Source organism: Gopherus flavomarginatus, chromosome 12 (genome assembly GCF_025201925.1).
Source record: "Gopherus flavomarginatus isolate rGopFla2 chromosome 12, rGopFla2.mat.asm, whole genome shotgun sequence".
In the NCBI taxonomy this organism is placed as follows: domain Eukaryota; kingdom Metazoa; phylum Chordata; order Testudines; family Testudinidae; genus Gopherus; species Gopherus flavomarginatus.
The window spans coordinates 33,424,145-33,439,886 of record NC_066628.1 but is presented as its reverse complement, the minus strand read 5'-3'; the positions used below and the strand labels follow the sequence as shown (position 1 = coordinate 33,439,886).

General features: G+C 45.8%; 1 protein-coding gene across 13 annotated transcripts in view; it reads left to right on the top strand.

Moving 5' to 3' along the window:
- The window catches only part of FOXK2 (forkhead box K2), a 105,881-nt gene that overhangs the window by 85,303 nt on the left and 4,836 nt on the right, over window positions 1–15,742 (top strand). For all 13 annotated transcript variants that reach the window (XM_050919278.1, XM_050919277.1, XM_050919275.1 and 10 more), the window contains 2 exons: window positions 35–331; window positions 2,159–2,368. In XM_050919278.1, the coding sequence (XP_050775235.1) occupies window positions 35–331; window positions 2,159–2,368 (507 nt within the window). The remainder of the gene's footprint in view (window positions 1–34; window positions 332–2,158; window positions 2,369–15,742) is intronic.

The following is a 15,742-nucleotide window of genomic DNA, read 5'->3' as shown; positions in this document are numbered from 1 at the left end:
AATCAGTCTAATTTATCTTTGCCTTTTTTGATAGGATCACCTCTATCTAGCCAACCTGTTTTAATTACTGTACAACGGCAGCTACCACAAACTATTAAACCCGTCACCTACACTGTTGCAACACCTGTGACAACATCAACATCCCAGCAGCCTGTAGTTCAGACAGTTCATGTTGTTCACCAGATACCAGCTGTGTCAGTCACAAATGTGACTGGATTAGCACCAGCAAACACTTACACGGTAGCTGGACAGGCAGTGGTTACACAAGCTGCAATGGTAACCCAGCCCAAGGTAGAACCTCAAGAGAATGGAGACCACAAGGAAGTAAAAGGTGAGAATTGGCAGAGTTCAGTAAGTCTTATATAAATATGTGGTTGTCTAATGCCTTATTTACCTTTAAAAAATCACTTCATAGGTGCAAGTGGAAAAAAAAATGGTTAAAATTAGGGCTGTTAAGCGATTAAAATAAATTGCACGCTTAATCGCACTTGTAAACAATAATAGAATGACAGTTTTGGATATTTTCTACATATTAAAATATATTGATTTCAATTATAACAGAATACAAAGTGTTCAGTGCTCACTTTGTATTATTTTTTATTACAAATATTTGCACTGTAAAAAAACAAAACATAGTAATTTGCAGTTCACCTAATACAAGTACTGTAGTTCAGTCTCTTTAACATGAAAGTTGAACTTAGAAATGTAGAATTATGTGCGAATAAATAACTGCACTCAAAAATGAAACAATGTAAAACTTTAGAGCCTACAAGTCCACTCAGTCCTACATCTTGTTCAGCCAATTGCTCAAACAAGTTTGTTTACATTTGCAGGAGATAATGTTGCCTGCTTCTTGTTTGCAATGTCACCTGAAAGTAAGAAATGACACTGTTGTAGCCGGTGTTGCAAGATATTTATGTGCCAGATGCCCTAAAGATTCATATGTCCCCTTCATGCTTCAACCACCATTGCAGAGGACACGCATCCATGCTGATGACGGATTCTGCTCAATAACGACCCAAAACTGTGCTGACCGATGCGTGTTCATTTTCATTATCTAACTCATATGCCACTAGCAGAAGGTTGATTTTTCTCTTTTGGTGGTTCGGGTTCTGTAGTTCCTGCATCGGAGTGTTGCTCTTTTAACTCTTCTGAAAGCATGTTCCACACCTCATCCCTCTCAGATTTTGGAAGGTGCTTCAGATTCTTAAATCTTGGGTTGAGTGCTGTAGCTATCTTTAGAAATCTCACATTGGTACCTTCTTTGTGTTTTGTCAAATCTGCAGTGAAAGTGTTTTAAAATGAACAACATGTGCTGGATCATCATCTGAGACTGCTATAACATGAAATATATGGCAGAATATGGGTAAAACAGAGCAGGAGACATGCAGTTCTCCCCCAAGGAGTTCAGCATCATCAGCATGGAAGTATGTCCTCTGGAATGGTGGCCGAAGCATGAAGGGACATATGAAAGTTTAGCATATCTGACACATGAATACCTTGCAATGCCGGCTACAAAAGTGCCATGTGAACGCCTGTTCTCACTTTCAGGTGACATTGTAAATAATAAGTGGGATGCATTATCTCCCATAAATGTAAACAAACTTGTTTGTCTGAGCTATTATCTGAACAGGAAGTAGGGCTGAGTGGACTTGCAGGCTCTAAAAAGTTTTACATGGTTTTGTTTTGAGTGCAGTTATGTAACAAACAACAAATCTACATTTGTAAGTTGTATTTTCATGATAAAGAGATTGCACTACAGTACTTGTATAAGGTGAATTGAAAAATACTATTTTTGTTTAGCATTTTTACAGTATATTTGTAATAAAAAAATAGAAAGTGAGCAGTGTACACTTTGAATTTAATAAATTTTGGTATTCTATTGTTTAACAGTGTGGTTAAAACTGCAATTAATTGCAATTCATTTTTTAATCGCAGTTAACCTTTTCGAGTTAATCACAGGAGTTAACTGCGATTAATCGACAGCCTTAGGTAAAATAGAATTTTTATTCTGTGCTTTTTCAGATGCTTTGAGGTTATTAGTAAGATTAATTATATTCATTGGAGGGATAAAGTAACTGAATCACTTTTTGTCGTGTTCTGTTTTAAGCCGTCTTGTCTTAACATAACATATTAAATAACTTTTGTTGTTTTCCAGTTAAAGTGGAACCTATACCTGCTATTAGCCATGCTACAATAGGAGCTGCTAGTCGTATCATTCAGACATCTCAGACCACGCCCTTACAGACAGTTACTATAGTACAACAGGCACCTCTTGGTCAACACCAGCTACCAATAAAAACTGTAACTCAGAATGGAACACACATAGTACCTATCACCACAGCGATACAAGGACAGGGCAACACTGGTAAGCTTTTGATCAATATTGCCTATAGCCACAAACATTTCCAGTGTAGGAACTGCCTTCAGAATGAGCAAATTTGTACAGTTTCTCATTGTAAAATCTCAGTTGTACTCACACAGAAAGCAACTAGAGTTGCACATACAGTTTCAGTTTTCAACCTGCAGAGTGAGAGTGTGTGTGTGAGAGAGAGAGTGACAGACAGACATTTGGTGTCTCCTTTCACTGGTTGTTACCAGAATGGGAATTTAATCCCTGAAATTCTTAAAGGGTCACTATCAGGGATTACAACTGCCAAATTAAACCCAACCTAAAAATGACTTTTAAAATGTTGTTTTTTTTAGTTCTCAAAAACTCCGTTCCTGCGAAGCAAGGGCTGCAATACTAAAATGGTCAATCAGTCCTCTGGGTGATCAAGAGCAAACTGGGTGCAAGGCTTCTTTGTGGGTCAGCTTTTTAGGTCATTCTTCTGCTCTACTTTTCTCCAAAGGTTCTGAAGAATTAAAAAATATTAAAATTTACAAGAATTCTAAAGGATTCTTTTAAAGCCTCTTACCTGTCTTAATACCCTCTGAAGTCTCAGTTTTTGACTAGGCAGTCTGATTGGATGGCAGGACAAACATACATTTGTATCAAGTACAGCTTTCAGTTTGGTTTGCTGATAAATCTAATTTCATGTCTATTTGTTTTGACAGTTTCCCTTTTAAATAAATATGCCCAAGGTGAATTAAAAAATTGATTTAAAAAAATATACAGTTGATTATGTAAAGATGATTAATCTACATGTTGCTAATTCTTTGCTTTCTTCTCAGTTTATACATACGTGTTTCTTTAAGTTTCCTAATTGTTCTGGAATTTCAGATTTTACATAGTGTGACAAAGTTCCTCCTCTACTCCGGTTGGTCCTGCGCTTATTGGCAGATTTGCTCATCTCGGTGATCTTCCCCACAGTCTGGGTCAACTCCTCCTCTGTCTGATCAGGAGTTGGGAGGTTTGGGGGGAACCCGGGCCCGCCCTCTACTCCGGGTTTCAGCCCTGAGCCCTGTGAATTGCAGCTGTCTATAATGCCTCCTGTAACAGCAGCATGACAGCTACAACGCCCTGGGCTACTTTCCCCATGGCCTCCTCCAAACACCCTTTTCCTCACCACAGGACCTTCCTCCTAGTGTCTGATAACACTTGTACTCCTTAGTCCTCCAGCAGCACACCCTCTCACTCTCAGCTCCTTGTGCCTCTTGCTCCCAGCTCCTCACACGCACTTCCTCTCCTCTGGCTCCCTCTGGTCTGACTGGAGTGAGCTCCTTTTTAAACCCAGGTGCGTTGATTAGCCTGCCTCAATTGGCTGCAGGTGTTCTAATCAGCCTGTCTGCCTTAACTGGTTTTAGCAGGTTCCTGATTACTCTAGTGCCGCCCCTGCTCTGGTCACTCAGGGAACAGAAAATTACTCATCCAGTGACCAGTATATTTGCCCTCTACCAGACTCCTGTACCCCACTGGTCTGGGTCTGTCACATATTCCTCCCCCCTGCTCAACACCAGGGGGTTGGGCAGCTTAGGATGCCAGACAGTGCACACGGGATAAGCCATCGGCATTGCCGTGACGGCTCCCTGCTCTGTGTTGCACACAGAACTGGAAAGGTTGGAGAGATAAGAACCACCTGGTCACCCTTGTGTTCCTCTCCTTGTTCCGCTGCATCCATTGAAGAGGGGCATGGTCGGTCACGAGGACAAATCTGCGCCCGAGCAAGTAGTAGCGCAATGCTTCTATGGCCCATTTTACGGCAAGGCACTCTCTCTCCACCACTGCATATTTTTGTTCTCTCGGAAGGAGTTTCCTACTGAGGTAGAGAATTGGGTGTTCCTCCTCCCCAACCATCTGTGATAGAATGGCCCCCAATCCTACTTCTGATGCATCTGTCTGCAGGATAAATTTCTTGGTGAAATCAGGGGCTATCAGTACAGGGTTGCTGCAGAAGGCGGTCCTTAGGTCTGTGAATGCTTCCTCTGCTGCATCAGACCATCTCACCAGATCAGGTCCCTGGGCTTTCACTAGGTCTGTCAGGGGACTTGCCCTTGTGGCAAAATGGGGGATAAATCGTTGGTAATACCCCAATACACCTAGGAATGCCTGGATTTGTTTCTTGCGACGTGGTCGGGGCCAATTTTGGATGGCCTCCAACTTGTTCATTTGGGGTTTTACTAGACCTTTTCCCACAATGTAGCCAAGATATTTGGCCTATGTAAACCCTACAGCACACTTGGCACGGTTTGCTGTAAGGCCAGCTCTCCAGAAGGTATCAAGTACTGCCTCCACCTTCTCTAGGTGGGTTTCCCAGTCTGGGGTATGAATGACCACATCGTCCAAGTAGGCAGCAGCATAACTGTTATGCGGGCGTAATAACTTGTCCATGAGGCATTGGAAAGTAGCTGGGGCCCTATGTAGTCCAAAAGGGAGGACAGTATATTGAAAAAGACCCTCTGGTGTAGAGAACACAGTCTTTTCTTTTGTGTCTTTTGCAAGGGAAATCTGCCAGTACCCCTTTGTCAAGTCTAGAGTAGTCAAGTACTGGGCATTACCCAGGTGGTCCACTAGTTCATCTATACGAGGTATGGAGTATGCGTTTAACTGAGATACTTCGTTTAGTCGCCGGAAGTTGTTGCAAAACCTTGTGGTGCCATCAGGTTTGGGCACTAGCACGATTGGGCTGGACCACTGACTGTGGGATTCTTCGATGATCCCCAACTCCAGCATTTTTTTTTATTTCTGCTTTTATTTCCTCCCTTTTGGCCGCTGGCACCCAATAGGGCCTCATTGTTGTTCTGGCCCCAGGGTTCGTAACGATGTGGTGATATGTCTCGGTTGTTCGACCCAGTTTTGTCAAGAACTGGTTCCGGAAGATCATCTCAGACATCTCATTCTTCTGGTCTGGTGTTAAATTGGGAGACACTCTCACCTGTTTGGAAGGCTTATTTTCCTGGGTTAGGTCTTTTTGGACAGTTATGCATGCCTCTTGTGCATGCCAGGGTTTCAGAAGGTTGATGTGATAAATCTGTTCTTGTTTTCGGTGTCCAGGCTGCCGCACCTTGTAGGTTACTTCCCCCACGGGTTGAACCACCTCATAGTGCCCTTGCCATTGGGCCAGAGGTTTGCTTTCTGCCATGGGTACCAATTGTGACAAAGTTCCTCTTCTACTCCGGTTGGTCGTGCGCTTATTGGCAGATTTGCTCATCTCAGTGATCTTCCCCACAGCCTGGGTCAACTCCTCCTCTGTCTGATCAGAAGTGGGGAGGTTTGGGGGAACCCGGACCCGCCCTTGACTCCGGGTTCCAGCCCAGGGCCCTCTGGATTGCAGCTGTCTATAGTGCCTCCTATAACAGCTGCATGACAGCTACATCTCCCTGGGCTACTTCCCCATGACCTCTTCCAAACAACTTTTTTATCCTCACCACAGGACCTTTCCTCCTGGTGTCTGATAACGCTTGTACTCCTTAGTCCTCCAGCATGACACCCTCTCACTCTCAGCTCCTTGTGCCTCTTGCTCCCAGCTCCTAACATGCACTTCCTCTCCTTTGGCTCCTCCTTGCCTGACTGGAGTGAGTTTTTTTTCTAAACCCAGGTGCCCTGATTAGCCTGCCTTGATTGGCTGCAGGTGATCTAATCAGCCTGTCTGCCTTAACTGGTTCTAGAAGGTTCCTGATTACTGTAGTGCCGCCCCTGCTCTGGTCACTCAGGGAACAGAAAACTACTCATCCAGTGACCAGTATATTTGCCCTCTACCAGACTCCTGTACCCCACTGATCTGGGTCTGTCACAATAGGAACTTCTTTCTAAGAAATGTTCCTACTTAACTTGTTCATGTATGTTTGTAAAAGTCAAGTCCAGGGCTTTAACATCTTTACTGTGAGAAGAACACAAATGCAAACACAAAATGCAAACAGGCTATTGGGGTTGTCAGCTAACAACTCCTTCTTCAAGTGCTTGCTCATATTGATTCCATTTAGGTGTGCGCGCCGTGTGGATGTTCGTCGGAAGATTTTTACCCTAGCAACACTCGGTGGGCCGGCTGGGCGCCCCCTGGAGTGGCGCTGCTATAGCGCCGGATATATACCCCTGCCGGCCCAACCGCCCCTCAGTTCCTTCTTACCGCCCGTGTCAGTCATTGGAATTGTGGAGCACGGCTTTGCTGATCTCCACATCCCTAGCTTCTCATAGTTCTCTACTCCTCACTGTGTTTATAGTTCGAGTTTTTGTGGTTATACTTAGTATTAGTACTTAGTTTTATAGTTAGTGTATATAGTTGAAAGGATCGGGGATTAGCCCCTTTTCTCCGCCCCGGTGCGGCACCACCCAAGGCACCGGGATTCAAACTGTGCTCGGCGTGCCAGAAGCCGATGCCAATAGGGGATCCCCACGACTCCTGCCTCAAGTTCCTATGGGAATCCCACCTTGTTGACAAGTGCCGCATTTGCAAGTCCTTTAAACCAAGGACGAAGAAGGAGCGGGACTTTTGATTTGAAGTAGCTCCTCGTGGAGTCAGCACTTAGTCCTGCAGCATCGGTACCAAGCGCCCAACAGACTGCCTTGGTAAGGAGCGTTCCTGCAGCACCGGATCGCCCCGGTACCGAGAAGGACTCTCGGCACCAACTCCTCGGCACCCCTCCCTTTCCCTGACTGGGAAACGACATGCTGCTACAACTTCAGCCTCCCAGAAGGAGCACTCGTCTAAGACGGTTCGTCGGGCACCGTCGACGCCGGCACCACAGATAGCTGCTCCACCTGGGACAGCACCATCGATTCCGGTCCCACAAGGGCCATTGAGTCCGGTGCCAGACAGCTCCCCAGCTCCTGCTGTGGTTGAGCTTGTTCTCCCTTCTACGCCGGAGACCTTATCTACGGCAAGGGAGCTCATTTTGATGACGGAGCTGATGCATCCTCAACCCCCGGCACCGCCGGTGCGGGTTATTCAATCCATCGGCAAGCCAGCCCTGGTAAGGCCTCCGTCCGTCGATCCTCCAGAGAGACATCGTTCCCGATCGCGGTCTTGCAGACGCTCTCGATCATGTCACTCCTGCTCCCGGTGCCGCTCGCAGTCTCGGCACTGCTCTCTATTGCGGTACCAGTCGCACTCACGGCACCGCTCAGCATCACGTTCACCGGACAGATACTCCCAGTACCAATCCAGCTCTCGGGTACTGTGTATCCTGCAGTCACTCCAGGCGACAGAGCTCGAGATCCCGGTCGACCTCCCGGCACCGCTACGGTAGAAGGTCCCGGTCTCGCTCACGGTACCACCATAGCTCCCGATACCGCTCCCCAGTACCGCCCCGGGATTGAGCGTCAAGAACAGTGCCGTCCTCACAGGGCTTCTCGGCACCACCGTGGCCTTCGAGATACACTTCAGTATCGTCTCAGGCCGGAAGTGCATCATACCATCCAGAGGGTGACTCTGACGTTCCCAGCCACTATCTGGAGAGACAAAGCCACAATCAAGGGCCTCATCACTGGTCCTTCTGGACACCATGGGCATACCACCAGGCCCAAGGTGCCCCGTCAGTGGCTTAGCGCTCAGCCCTCTCAGAACACCGGATTCGAGAGTCGACAGTGAGCCGCCCTCCCCCTAGGGGCATGGATGAGGGTCCAGTTCCATGGGGGGGCACAGAGGTTCCACTTGATCCAGCTGATGCTCCTCCTGTACACGACCCACCTCAGGACCCGTTGGTCCCAGGCCTTTCCTCCTGTTCCTCACCTGATGAGGCGGTAGCAGGAACATCCTCCTCTGGCCCTCCGCCAATCGATCTCAGGGCCTATCAAGACCTCTTGAGGCGGGTGGCCCAGAATATGAATTTGCAGATGGAGGAGGTCACTGAAATAGAGGACCCAGTCGTGGACATCTTGTCAGCTGATGCACCTACTAGAGTGGCGCTCCCGTTCATCCGCACTATACAAGCCAATGCAGACACCATTTGGCAATCCCCAGCTTCAATTCCACCAACAGCTAGGGGAGTAGAGAGGAAATATATGGTCCCCTCAAAGGAGTACGAATACCTCTACACCCATCCACCTCCCTGCTCTCTGGTTGTCCAATTGGTGAACGAACGGGAGCGTCATGGCCAGCAAGCATCAGCTCCTAAGGCGAAGGAGGCTAGATGTATGGACCTCCTAGGCTGAAAAATATACTCGGCTGGGGGCCTCCAACTTAGGGTGGCAAATCAACAAGCCCTCCTAGGCCAGTACAATTTTAATACCCGGGTGTCAGTGGGGAAGTTTACGGAGCTTCTTCCGCAGGAGTCCCGTCCAGAGTTTACAGCCCTGCTCGAAGAGGGCAAAAAGGTGGCAAGAACCTCCCTCCAGGCCTCTCTGGATGCCGCGGACTCGGCAGCCAGAACTCTGGAAACCAGAGTGACGATGAGGCATATCTCCTGGCTCCAGGCTTCAGGCCTTCAGGACTTACCCCTTCGAGGGACAGGGCCTCTTCTCAGACAAAACCAACCCCAGGTTACAAAGCCTCAAGGACAATCGTGTCATAATGTGCTTGCTGGGTATGCACACGCCAGTGACCCAACGAAGGTCCTTCCGGGCCCAGCCATACTGCCCGTACAACCAGACTAAGCCGCGTCAGGACACTACCAGAAGGCATGGCAGGGGGAATTGGCGGAGACAGTCTGGCCCTCAAGGATCCCAAAGTTAAGTGCCTCCTAAACCACCAACGGGGCCTAAGCAAAACTTTTGATGGGACGCCCGAGGACGGCCCACCGTTATCCTACCGGATCCTTCTCCCTCCTTTTTCAACCGCCTCTCCCATTTCCTCCCTGCCTGGTCCCAGCTAACCTCTGATCGTTGGGTCCTTCGCACGGTGGAAATGGGATACCATCTACAGTTTGTTTCAACCCCTCCCTCCCACTCTCCCTACCCGTCCCTCTTCAGGGATCCCTCTCACGAACAATTCCTCTGGCAAGAGGTCCAGGCGCTCCTAAAGCTGGGGGCCATAGAGGAGGTGCCAAAAGACATGAGGGGCAAGGGGTTCTATTCCCGCTACTTTTTAATCCCCAAGGCAAAGGGAGGTCTATGACCAATCCTAGACCTGCGAGAACTCAACAAATTCCTGATAAAGTTGAAGTTCTGCATGGTATCCCTGGGGACCATCATCCCATCCCTGGATCCGGGAGACTGGTATGCTGCCCTCAACATGAAGGACGCTTATTTCCACATGGCCATTTATCTGCCACACAGATGGTACCTCCGTTTTGTGGTCATCCACCAACCCTTTCAGTTCACGGTTCTTCCCTTTGGCCTTTCTACAGCTCCGAGGGTCTTCACCAAATGCATGGCTGTAGTAGCCGCCTCCCTCAGGCGTCGTCGAGTACATGTCTTCCCATATCTCGATGATTGGCTTATTCGAGGGACTTCTCGGTCACAAGTATCGCAGCACCTGTGCATTGTCAGAGACCTCTTCGGGAGCTTGGGTCTCATGATCAACACAGAAAAGTCTGCTCTCACGCCCATGCAGAGACTAGACTTCATCAGAGCTGTTCTGGACTCCAGTTTGGCCAGAGCCTGCCTGCCTCCCCCAGTCTCGTTTCCAAACAATGGCTTCATTAATTCACAGTATTCAATCCTTTCCGACAACGTTGGTGTGGTCTTGCCTCGGCCTAGTAGGTCATATGGCCTCCTGCACCTTCGTGAGCAAGTACGCGAGACTACCTATCCGTCCCTTCCAAACTTGGCTGTCTTCAATATACCGTCCACACAGAGACAGTCTGGATTCCATGCTCACTATCCCCAGGAAGGTTCTCGACTCCCTCACTTGGTGGCTAGACCCCTCTCTGGTCTGCGCAGGGATGCCATTCCACCCACCACAACCCTCGGTAGCCCTAACCACAGGCGCATCATCTCTGGGTTGGGGTGCCCATCTCAAGAGTTGTCACACTCAAGGCCTCTGGTTGCCCCAAGAGCTGTCCCTGCACATCAACGTGAGGGAACTGAGAGCAGTCCGTCTAGCATGCCAGGTGTTTCCAGACCACCTACAAGGCCGTTGTATATCAGTGTTCACGGACAACACAACGGCCATGTTTTACATAAACAAGCAGGGCGGAGCACGCTCCTCCCTCCTCTGTCAAGAAGCCATCCACCTCTGGGAATTTTGCATAGCCCACTCTTATCGATTTGGTAGCGTCTTTTCTCCCAGGAGTCCAGAACACTCTGGCAGAGCACCTCAGCAGGTCCTTCCTGTCTCACGAGTGGTCGATACGCCCGGACTTTATCCATTCTGTTTTCCAGAGGTGGGGCTTTCCCCACATAGAACTCTTTGCCTCTCAAGAGAACAGGAAATGCCAGGTGTTCTGCTCCTTCCAAAGACGCTCCCCGGGCTCCCTCTGACGCATTCCTGATTCCATGGAAGAGGCACCTACTTTATGCCTTCCCCCCGTTTCCACTCGTCCACAGAGTCCTGCTCAAGCTCCTCAGGGACAGAGCCCACCTGATCCTCATTGCTCCAGCATGGCCGAGGCAGCATTGGTACACCCTGTTGTTCGACCTCTCCGTGGCAGACCCGGTCCCCCTGCCACTCTGGCCGGACCTCATAACACAGGACTTCGGAAGGCTTCACCATCCGGACCTGCAATCCCTTCATCTGACAGCATGGCTGCTACGTGGTTGAGCCAGTCACAATTGCGTTGTTCCGTCTCGGTACAACAGGTGCTCTTGGGCAGCAGGAAGCCTTCCACAAGGTTGACATATCTCGCCAGTTGGAAGCGTTTCTCCCACTGATGTGCTCAGAGTAACTTAACCCCGGACAAGTTTCTGTCCCCTTTTCCTGGATTACCTATGGTCCCTCAAAGAGCAGGGCCTGGCGGTCTCTTCTATAAGGGTGCATCTCGCAGCTATTTCAGCCTTCCACCCGGGGGAAAGTGGCAGCTCAATCTTTTCTCATCCCATAGTTTCCAGGTTCCTTAAGGGATTGGAGCGGTTGTACCCTCAAGTCAGATGCCCGACCCCTACGTAGGATCTAAACGTGGTGCTAGCCAAGCTTATGGGTGTCGCTTTTGAGCCTCTGGCCACCTGCTCGCTGCTGTACCTCTCCTGGAAGACAGCCTTCCTTGTCGCTATCACCTCAGCAAGACAAGTATCAGAGCTTTGAGCTTGGACTGTGGATTCCCTGTATACGGTATTCCACAAGGACAAGGTACAGCTGCGACCACACCCAGCATTCCTCCCTAAGGTGGTGTCTGCCCTTCATGTTAATCAAGACATCTTTCTCCCAGTTTTTTTTCCCGAAGCCGCATTCATCGCATCAGGATCAACTACTACATACCTTGGATGTCCGCAGGGCTCTCGCCTTTTATATCGAGAGAAACAAACCCTTCTGACAGTCACCCTAGCTCTTTGTAGCCGTGGCAGACCGGATGAAAGGCATGCCGGTCTCTTCCCAACGAATTTCATCTTGGGTGACATCCTGCATCCGAACATGCTATGAATTGGCTCACATTCCAGCTAGCCATCTCACCGCCCATTCTGCTCGGGCGCAAGCCTCATCTGCCGCTTTCCTGGCCCATGTCCCTATCCAGGAAATATGTTGCGCTGCTACCTGGTCTTCCATTCACACCTTTGCCTCACACTACGCATTGGTTCAGCAGTCCAGGGACGATGCAGCCTTTGGCTCAGCAGTTTTGCATTCCACAACGTCTCACTCCAACCCCACCGCCTAGGTAAAGCTTGGGAATCACCTAATTGGAATCGATTTGAGCAAGCACTCGAAGAAGAAAAGATGGTTACTCACCTTTGTAACTGTTGTTCTTCAAGATGTGTTGCTCATATCCATTCCAAACCCGCCCTCCTTCCCCACTGTCGGAGTAGCCGGCAAGAAGGAACTGAGGGGCGGTTGGGCCGGCAGGGGTATATATCCGGTGCTATAGTGGCGCCACTCCAGGGGGCACCCAGCCGGCCCACCGAGTGTTGCTGGGGTAAAAACCTTCCGACTAATGTGCACGCAGCGCGCGCACCTAATTGGAATGGATATGAGCAACACATCTCGAAGAACAGTTACAAAGGTGAGTAACCGTCTTTTCCAACATAATGAGCTTCTATAAGTCAAGATATCTGGAATGCTTCAGCAAAGCTATATTCCTCCATCAAGGTTTGCTGTTTGAAGTCAGTTAAAAGTTCTTGAAAATGCCATTCTTGGGTGCATGGCTTTGTATTTAGGAACCTAATTTTAGGCTTCTATTCTTAAAAATATTGGCCTTTGTATGCAAAAAAAAAGTTTGCAATAACTTTATTATTATTGAAAAATCTGAGTAACTTTTCATTATCATCTCTGAAACCATTTTGTTTTGAAATGACAAAGATTTTATGTCACTAGGAGAAGTTTTTAAATCAAAATACAATTTTAGTCCCTTACACTATAACCATTTAGATGCATGGTTAAAGTTAAGTTCATGAGTAATTCCATTGAAGTCAGTGGGACAATTCATGTGAGTAAAATTAGATGTATATGTTCAGTATTTGCAGAATCAGAACCTTAATTTTCAATATTGCATTTTTTTTGCCAACATCAGTTTTATAAAATTCAAATAGACCCCTTTCAGTTAAGGCATTTAAAACAAAAACCACTTCATTTATAATTCATTATAAATCTAAATCTAAAATTGCCATAGCACACATTTTGAATTAGTTTTACAAAGCTTCAACCTGATTTAATCTTTGATTCAAATAATTTAAAATTGCCTTAAGTTTAATCACTCCACCCTGCATTTGCCATTCTGGAACAGACAGGTGATCTATTTATTGTCTGCATCTTTATTTTTGACAGTGCCCTGTACCAGGTGCTTCAAATAAAGCTGCAATAATCCCCTTAATGGGCAGTTCTGGAGTAACTACTCAAAACAGAGAAGCTGTGTTCTTAACCCAAGTATTTACTTATGCCCAGAAGCATGGGGGCTTATATCATAGATTTTCTCTTATTAACTGTCATGTCCATATGACTGTTGTTTTTTGAATGCTGCTTTGTCTTGTGGCTAGTAGTTTGCACAGGTTAATACCTTATTTTCTAAACAAAACATTTCCTGTTATCAGTTTAAATTTTTGTTTGACATTTAGTTTAATTGGATGTATCCTTTTGAATTACGGTAATAATTTGGACCATCTGTTTTATTTTTTCTGAACAATTTACTATATGCCCCCTCTTATTTGTCTCCTTAGTTAAGCAGTCCTAATCTTTTCAATATCTCATATAGGAACCTTTCCATTTCTCTGTCGTAGCAGATCATCTGTATCTGCTAAATTTTTCTGAGATGGGATGACCAGGACTAAAAGCAGTATTCAAGATGAGGATGTAACATCATTTTATATAATAGCATGATAGTATTCTCGATATGAGCAGGTATTTTACTGAAAGCTAGGTCCTTTTTGTGAGTGGTTTCAGTTAAAATAGAATGCTGTAATGTTTATTAGTTTAAATTATTCTGTCCAGTGTGCACTACTTTGCATATTTCCAAATTGCAATTGAACTACTATCATGGGTCCATTTGCCTGGCTTTGATAGGTCCATGTGAAGTTTGTCTTTTTTTTGAGTGTCTTAAATTTTGTCATTGTGACACTTGAGTTTTCCCTTAGTTTTCGCATTTGAAAATGGGAATTTAAGTTCTTAAAGCATAGGAGTTTTTGAAAATTTTACCCCAAATCCAAAGTCGCCTTTCCTCTTGTGTGTGCTAAAGCTAGTTGTTCCAAGAAGCAAGTATTTATGGAATCAAGGGATTACTTCTCTAAACAGGCTTATATGCAGGTGACTGAAGTCGCCTACTGTTGCTTGTGTTTAGAATACATTACTCTCTCCATAGGAGAGTTTTCATGTAGAAACTGTCATTTTGAAAGTAAGGCTCAGACTTTTTAAACGTCTGGGTTTTAAAACAGCTTTTTATGTAATTACAGTGGTCTTTTTTTTTTTCTTTTTTTCTTTTTCTTTTGTTCCATCTGAAGTAACTGTCTTCCTTGCCAGCTATTCAGAGATCAGATTAGGAGCTAATCACAGTGCTTTCTAGAAAGCAAATGTTTTGTGCAAAACCAAGTAAAAGAGATGTAATAGGAAAGCAGTCTCTTCACTGGGAGAAGAGACTTTGTGAAGTATCTGCTGTATCAGAAAAGCATCTTAACAGTATAGATGGTATCAAGCTGTTTGCTGGCCACATAAAATTAACTATGAACAGGAGTTCTCTACTATAGTTTAGTAAGAACAGACTAATCTGAGCTCCATAAAGGAAGTTTAAAATCAGAGTACCTATCAGAAATGCATGTTTCTGTTATTGGAACGAACAAGTAGCTTTTAACTCTTTTTAATAAAGTGTTAATGAAACCTTGTTTAGTCTCCAAACCAAATTTCTGATAGGCACTCATCCCTGTTTAATTTTCATTTTCCATTACAACCATTAATGTCTTTCCTGAACGGATAAAAGCAAATCAGTCCTTGAACAGTCTTTTGTTAGTTTAAATTACAGTGTTGCAGGATTTTAAATTGTTCTTGAACTAAAATACTGACATTGATACTCCAGATGCTGGTGATTCAGTCACTATATACAGGAATTGATTTTATAAAACATGGTGCTACATATATTCTCTAGCTTCCTTTTCAAGGTGATGCTGAAATTTATTTTCCTTTGCCCATTAATTTATTCTGGTTGGTAGCTGGATTTTTCTGCTGCAGAAAACATTGCCCTTAGATTCTTAATCCTACTTTTGGCCAAAGAATTATTTTTTGTTGTGCATTTCCCTCATTCCTGGCCATTGGGTTCATTGATTGTTGTAGTGTAAATACCAAAGAAGAATATGAGCTGTTTTTTCTAAAAGTCTACGTTTTGTCATCTTTATAATGTCATCCTTTTTCTGCGAGACATATTTACAAAGGTCAGAGGTGTATTGTGTCTATAAAATTAGAGTGGCTTGTGCACTTTTCAGTCACATTTACTCCCCCCTAACTGAAATTATATTTTCATCAGAGCTGTGAGAGTGCAGAAAGGAAGCTCTTTTGTGTAGCCTGATGGTGTCTTTGTTAAATTCAAAGTTCTCACCTATCATTTCCAAGTCCTCAGATATTTCATTGTCTAACATAATAGTATTTTAGTAGTATTTGCAGGGGACGTTATACAGTACTAATCTAAGATCTGTGATTTTTTTCCTAAATGCTGACAAGTAGAGGGACAACTGCTTTGGGAGACAGCTTCTTAAGACCTTGGCTCCTCTCTGGCCACATGACTTTTGCTCCTAGGACAGCTAGGTCTCTCTTCTGTCCCTTTCATTCATATATTCCAACAGGAAATACAATATAATGTGTAATAATTAGGGGTTTCTCAAGTACAGCCACCACCAACCTAAAGATTAAAATTTAGGAAA